The sequence below is a fragment of the Colobus angolensis genome, unplaced genomic scaffold (assembly GCF_000951035.1).
Source record: "Colobus angolensis palliatus isolate OR3802 unplaced genomic scaffold, Cang.pa_1.0 Scaffold595, whole genome shotgun sequence".
Lineage (NCBI taxonomy): Eukaryota > Metazoa > Chordata > Mammalia > Primates > Cercopithecidae > Colobus > Colobus angolensis.
This window is the reverse complement of record NW_012119543.1, coordinates 236,937-244,069: the sequence shown is the minus strand read 5'-3', so window position 1 is coordinate 244,069 and position 7,133 is coordinate 236,937. Positions and strand designations below refer to the sequence as shown.

At 53.5% G+C, this 7,133-nt stretch overlaps 1 protein-coding gene across 3 annotated transcripts in view; it reads right to left on the bottom strand.

The window, feature by feature from the left end:
• Positions 1 to 999: 999 nt before the first annotated feature.
• Positions 1,000 to 7,133, bottom strand: part of TMEM11 (transmembrane protein 11) — a 17,327-nt gene continuing 11,193 nt past the window's right edge. For all 3 annotated transcript variants that reach the window (XM_011962531.1, XM_011962530.1, XM_011962532.1), the window contains one exon: positions 1,000 to 1,898. In XM_011962531.1, coding sequence (XP_011817921.1) covers positions 1,382 to 1,898 — 517 coding nt within the window. In that variant the 3' untranslated portion in view covers positions 1,000 to 1,381. The remainder of the gene's footprint in view (positions 1,899 to 7,133) is intronic.

The window sequence follows — 7,133 nt, the reverse complement described above, 5'->3', positions numbered from 1 at the left end:
TCGCGCCACTGCACTCCATCCTGGGTGACAGAGCAAGACTCTGTCTCAAAAAAAAAAAAAAAGAAAAAAGAAAAACATGATTGGCTTTCAGAAGGAGGTGCCACGTGGCTCTTCAGGGATGAATGGGCTTTAGGAAGGCAGGTGAAGACAGGGGCCCTGGCCTTTTTGTGGAAGTGATAATTTCCCATTTACCCAAGGCCTTAGAGCAAGCTTGTCCAATCACCAACCAGCAGCCCACGGGCCTCATGCAGCCCAGGACGGCTTTGAATGTGGCCCAACACAAATTTGTAAACTTTCTTAAAACATTATTTTTTTGCAATTTTGTTTTTGTTTTTAGCTCATCAGCTATCATTAGTGTTAGTGTATTTTATGTGTGGTCTAAGACAATTCTCTTTCCAATGTGGCGCAGGGAAGTCAAGATTGGCCAACCCTGCCTTAGAGGAAACGTGGCAGGTGATGCAGTCTACCTTTCGGTGTGAGGGAGGAGCACTGGCTTGGCTCCTGTGGAACAGGGAGCACTGAGGCCAGGGGGTGTTTCCAAAATCGCTCTGAGGGCTTTTCTGTCAGCCAAAGGCAATGGGTTCATAAACTCAAGGTCCACAGCAGGAAGAGTGTTGGTGCTTCAAAGAAAACATAGTGTTCAGATCTCTGAAGAGGGATCCTAGAGCCCAGAGTTCCCCACGTGAACCCAAATGGAGACCCAAAGGCCTCCAAGCCTCATCACCTTACCCTACCATGTTCCTGAACGGCATGGTAGCAGTGCTGGCCTTTGGAATGATGAGGCCAACGTGAGCCAGGAGACTGCTCCTGGGCGGGGGTTGGCCCCAGGACTACCTCGGATCTAGGCTTGTCGTCGCTGTAACTGGTAACACTGGGCCGCAGCTAAGAGCAGGGCAGGGTGGCTACCACAGCACCTGCTGCTTCCACGTACAAGCCGCCACCCAGAGCGGATGTGCAGCAGCAGCTGCAGGCAGACATGGAAAGAGAGAAGAGCAGGAGTTGAAATTCTCATAATTTTAATGGTCAATAGCTTCTGGTGGGCTCTGGATGGTATAGTTAAACAATAGACTTAAAGACCCCCCCCAAAGCACGTCCACACCCCCTCAGCAGCGTCTGCCTCCATCAGCGTTCCACTGCCCAATCGGACTTCCACAGCCTCAGACCCCCCTCTTGGGTTATGGAAATCCACATCTTAGTGTAATGAGCTGAAAAACCCTGGGTACACCCGTGATGTTATTTTTTAAAAATAACAAATATTAAGCCAAACACCTTCCCAGGCTCTGCTGCCTCACAGAGTAAGAAACGTTGACTGTGGCGATCTGAATACTCTGTTGTCTCTTGTGGGCCAGGTGGTTTTGCGTCGCTCCCTGTTCTACTGAAATCATACGGCATAGAGTTCGTAAATCTTCTTTACACAGTACACCAGGGCGGCCAGTGCTATCGTGTTGTGCAGTCTCTTTCTGTGCAGGTCGTCCTTCCGGACCAGCACCACTGGGGTGGAGGAGGTGAGTGTGTGCAGAGGCAGGCGCGACAGTTTATAGGCGTCGTACTCCACTTGGTACTTGCAGCAAGGGTCAAACTGCCAGGAGATCCCATAGAGGGTGCAGCAGGCCAGGCTCAGCACACCAGCGGGCAGGGAGATGTAGTGGGAATAATCTAAGGGCAGCGCCAATGGGGTGAAGAGACAGGCGGTGCCCGCCAGCACAGCCGTCTTGTGCAGACAGTTGCCCACGGTGATCCAGCGGGCCGTCTCGTCGCCGATGCGCGTGGGCTCAATCACAATGTACTTGTACTGGGCTTCCAGGGCCTGCTCCAGCTCGTACTCAAACTGGTCTTGGGCATTCTCCCCATTGTAGATCTCGTGCACAATGTAGCAGTCTGTGGCCGACAAGCTCACCCTTTTGATGGAGGGGGCAGGAGAGGGAGAGAGAGAGATAGGATGATTAGGCTGAGGAACACTTAACTGTGTTTCAGTGCTGGGGGAGGTCTGAGCCTGCACTGCGGAGAGCACATCTCACTTAGGTCCTTGTCTCCTTTAGATCCCAACACAAGACAATAAGTAAAAAGTATTTTTCCTGAAATAGTGAAATAAGCCTGGGCGCAGTGGCTCACACCTGTAATCCTAGCACTTTGGGAGGCCGGGGTAGGTGAAACATGAGGTCAGGAGTTCAAGAACAGCCTGGCCAACATGGTGAAACCCTGTGTCTACTAAAGATACAAAAAATTAGCCAGGTGTGGTGGCGCATGCCTATAATCCCCGTTATCTACTCGGGAGGCTGTGGCAGGAGAATCACTTGAACCTGGAAGGCAGAGGCTGCAGTGAGCCGAGATCGTGCCATTGCACTGCAGCCTGGGTGACAGAACGAGACTCTGTCTCAAAAAAAAAAAAAAAAAATTCAGATATAAAAAGGCAGAAAAAGGAGCACATTGATGTTTAAAAGAACAAACACAGGCCTGGTGGTTAGCCTAAGGCTGTGGACCAACTGATCTGAGTCAGCAAAGGAGCCTAAAGGGGAAAGAACGATTGGCACAGTCACATGAGCACACACGGCAGCACGAGGCCAACAGCCTGAGAGCCGTTCTTAATCAGGGCAACTGCAGGAGGATTCTTACTGGAAACCACAGGCCTCAGGACAGATCATGCAAAGCCCTTGCCCTCCACACGGTTCCTAAGTGGTCATCCTGGGCCTGCAGAACAGAGGCACAATGGAAGAGCTCTGCCTTGGGCGAAATCCAAACTCCTTTGGCTCTCCTGGGAGGCCGGGCTGCACAAGCCCTGGGTGCCCTTCCCGGATGGCAGCAGCCTCCCGCTGCTCCCCACCGCGGACGGGAGAACAGGAGACCCAGGACACTAGCCCACTGCATAGGAAAAGCGACCCTTTCCCTGAATGAGGAAAAGACGACACTTCAAGGACAGTAGTGGCCCCCAAATGTAGTGGGCAGGAGGGTCAATTGAGGGGCTTCAAAACATCCAGCCAGCAATGCCACCGATTCCGGCCCTGTAGGCCCAGGCCCCTGCCCCACCGGCAAATGCCACTCATTTGCATCAGAAACACAGCCACAGAGATCACACAAGGGGCTTTCCCCCTGGGACTGGGGTGCATGCCATGACCCCAACCAGCAGGAGATCCACCACATGGAAGGTTCAGCTCTGCAAGGCAAGGCCAGACAGCAGCCCCAGCAGTGACCGTGGGCCAAGCTGCATTTTAGGCAGTCTGGCTTTTCTTGGTGGTTTCAGGCCTTGCGGTCCAAATTTCCCACCCAAAGCAGAGTCTTCTTCACCTGTGGCGGGCAGGCCTGAATACAGGGCTACCCACGCCTTGTCATTTTTCCTTGGTTGGTTTCAGCTGAGACAGATCTTTCTGCATCTCCACAACGCCACTCCGCATCCTACTTTTCCATTATCTGCTCATCTGCGAAAAGTCTTTATCTGAGCCCTGACAGGGACACTGCTAGACACAGCTCTTGAAGCTGGATCAAGTTTTCCAACCCATGGCTCCCACGGCTGTGCAGAGCCATGTTCTGTCACATGCCTCAGTGCAAAGCTGCCCCTTCCCTCAGCACACCCTGGTCCCCAGGATGGTCAAACTCATCTGACTGAAGGACACGAGGCTCTAGGGACCTGCTGGTCACTGCTCCCCTGCCGGAGTCCATGCCCCTCCAACTGGGAGGCTCTGGCACAGTGTCCTACGCCACACAAGGGTCAATGTGGCCCATCTACCTGAGGCTCTGACAGGAACTAGCTTCCTTTAGGGGCCAACAAGAAGCACAGCCCTCAGTGTGCACAGATGCGAAGGTCCCGTCCGCCCGGCCTGTCCTGGCACGCACACCTGGCTGCCGTGCAGAGGAAAGTCATGGGGAGCTGAGCCACCTGGCCGCTTGCCATAACATGGGAGCGACGAGTGAAGACATTCATAACAAGCTACCCCAGAACCTCAGCCCAGCATGAAGGTAACTCCTCCAGCCTCCTTCAAAGATGGGAGCAATTCCAAGTGAAGGATGGTGGAAATCGGACTGTCAGGGCAAACTTTAAGGAAAAAGAACAGGCAAGCACAGTCCTTCCTACTACTGAGACTCCTCCAGACTCCTCCCAGCTCAAAGCTTTCAGCAAACAAATAAGCAAGCCTAACAGGCAGGGTTTCATGCCGGCTGGACAAACAACTGGTTAACGATCTTATGTGGCCACATTAAAGATGAAAGTCATTAGTAATGGGCTGACTGTGCCCCCAAACATGGGGGCCCCACCCCCTGGGTGGGAACCACTTTCATAAAAGGCAGTGGCTTGGACCTGGGCAAAGGGAACTCTTTATCCTGAAAAAGTCACTGTAACGAAGCTGGGCTAAGGCAAAGCCTCCTAATTCAATCATAGGCCCTAATTAAACTGCATGCACTGGGGAGAAATCAGTTCGCTGAGGGTGGGACAAGAGCCTCCTAAACTTGGGTTGCTGCCAAGCCGCCTGTGACTGTGTGCCAATGTCGTGGCTGCCTTGCCAGGGGTGAATTGATGAGCTGTTACTGTAAGACTGCATGAGCAGCTTCTGTGGGGAAAGGAGGGGTTTCCTTCTAAAGTCCTCGGTGGAGTTTTTCCATTTGGTCTTAGAGGAGAGGTGAGGGAGAGGTCAGCTGTTACTCCCAGGCAGGATTCAACAGTTTTTATTTTTGAGACAGGTTCCTGCTCTGTCATCCAGGTAGGAGTGCAGTGGCGTGATCTCTGCTCATTGCAGCCTCGACCTCCCGGGTTCAAGTGATCTTCCCACTTCTGCCTCCCGAGTAGCTGGGACTACAGGTGTGTGCCACCACGCCTGGCTGCATGGCTAATTTTAAAAAATTGTTTTGTACAGATGGGGTTTTGCCATGTTGCTCCGGCTGGTCTCGATCTTCTGGGCTCAAGTGTTCCGCCTGCCTTGGCCTCCCAAAGTCCTGGGATTAACAGGCATGAGCTACCGCATCCAGCCAGATTCAGCATTTTAAAAGCACCTACAGCAAACAAGCACACCTGAGGCAGGGTCTTCACTGGCGTTGGGAGGCTGAAGGCCGAGCAGTGCCCCCACAGGCTCATATGAGAAATGAGTGGCAGCGGCGCAATGGGCTGGCTGTGGCCCTGGGTGTAGGGGGAGGGGCGGGGCCTCCACTCTCAGGTGGGAGCACTCCTGGCCAAGAGAACTCCCTTCTGGTCTCAAGTCCATCAGCCAAGAGGAGCAGAGTGGCCAGATAACAAGGTCGGGGTGGAGGGCCAAATCGTGTCCCCATCTTGAGACCGAAATGGAGTTGCTTCCAAGTCAGCTGTGCATCCTACTGACTGTCAAAGCCAGGCCAGGGACACCTCGGGCGGGCCCCAGAGGCAGGCTTCCTCCCTCAGGAACACTCAAAGCAAAAGGGAGGTGTTAAGTTGGGCTTACACAATGCTCTGGCCAACACCCAAATCCACCCTAGTCCGGTGCCCTTCTCTGCCCAGCAGGTCAGCGCCATCCTGAATGTACTGAAAACCACTGTTGGTCCCACAGAGGAAATTCCAGAAACCCCAGCCCCGGAACAGACTGCCCCATCTGGAAACACAGCAGCGGGCAGATGCTACCCTCTCATCCCCTCCGGCCCCCCTGCAAGCCCAGCTGGCACCCACATCTACCCAGACCCCTCTGCAGGCTCCATCGCTTGCTCGGACGGATGGGTGGGTGCATCCACGTATCCCAACCAGCCTAGAAGCAGTGAGAAGCCAAGGCCCTCCCAGCTGTCTCCCACCTCACTGCCGCTGCCAGGTGTGGCCCGCCCTCCAGCACAGGGAGTGACGAGACTGGGCATCCTCTGCCCTCGGCTGTGGGCAGTCCTATGAATGACACAGCCGTGAGCAAGCACGTGGACATGGGGGCACTCACCAGCACACATCCTGAGATGGTGGCATGGGTCTGCCCCCACCCACCTGTCAAACCACGGCCCTGGCCTCCTGCAGCCTCGGCATCTTCATGTGGGCCGGGCACTGTTGCTGCCCACTGTCTAAGACACCTATCCACAGCAGAAACACAAAGAGCATAAGCCATACTGCCTCCAAACAAAGGCAGGGTCCTGCACAACTGTGCCGCCGCCAGAGGCTCGCCAATTCTGCTTTTAAAGTCAGTTAGGCAAAGGGAATCTCGGTTTCCACTGGGAAAGGATAACATGTGAAGTCTAGGGAAATGGATTTCTAGGATTCCATAAGGCAACAGACCCTATACAGAGATGGCAAGGTTCAAACCAAAACACACACAGACGCACACAAAGCTGCAGGATCCCTCTGCTGGAGATCACGCGACCACGACCAGGCCATCAGCACCCCAACTTCCCGGTACACTGGTGGGAGCGGGGTGCTGTCAGTGCAGACACAGGTTTTTAAGCTGTCGCTGCTGGGCCCCTGGGTTCAGGTCTGCACTGCTGACACGGACTGCTGGACTTCTCTTACTTCAGAAACTTGTGGCCATGACCAGGTGCGGTGGCTCACGCCTATAATCCCGGCACTTTGGGAGGCCAAGGTGTGCAGATCACTTGATATCAGGAGTTTGAGACCAGCCTGGCCAACACAGTGCAACCGTCTTTACCAAAAATTAGCCGGGCGTGGTGGTGCGCGCCTGTAATTCTAGCTACTCAGGAGGCTGAGGCACAAGAATCACTTGAACCCGGGAGGCAGAGGTTGCAGTGAGCCAAGAGTGTGACACTGCACTCCAGCCTGGGTGACGGAAAGAAAAAAAAAAAAAAGAAACTGCCGAGTACTCCCAGGAGACAGCCACGTCCAGCCAGCACCTGAGCACCCAGCAGCCACCCATATATGGCTTGCTTCTGCTTGCGGGTCAAACGAAACCTAATGAAGGAAAGAACCCAGTCGGAAGGTTGTCTCAAACCACTGCAGATCATCACCAGCTGCCCTCCAACTCGTAAGGCCATGGGCCTAAAGACCTGGGCGACCTGAACCCTGGTGCATGGGAGATTTTTTTTTTTCCTTTTTTTTATTATTATATGGAGATTTTTTTTTTTTTTAAAGTAAGAGCTAGTTGGAATCTTTTGAGCCCTGGGCTTCCTAAGGGACTGTATTTTTGCTTTTCATTGCAGGTGTGAGATGACCAATACGAGAGCAATTAATAGAGTCTACGTTTAAAAAAAAAAAA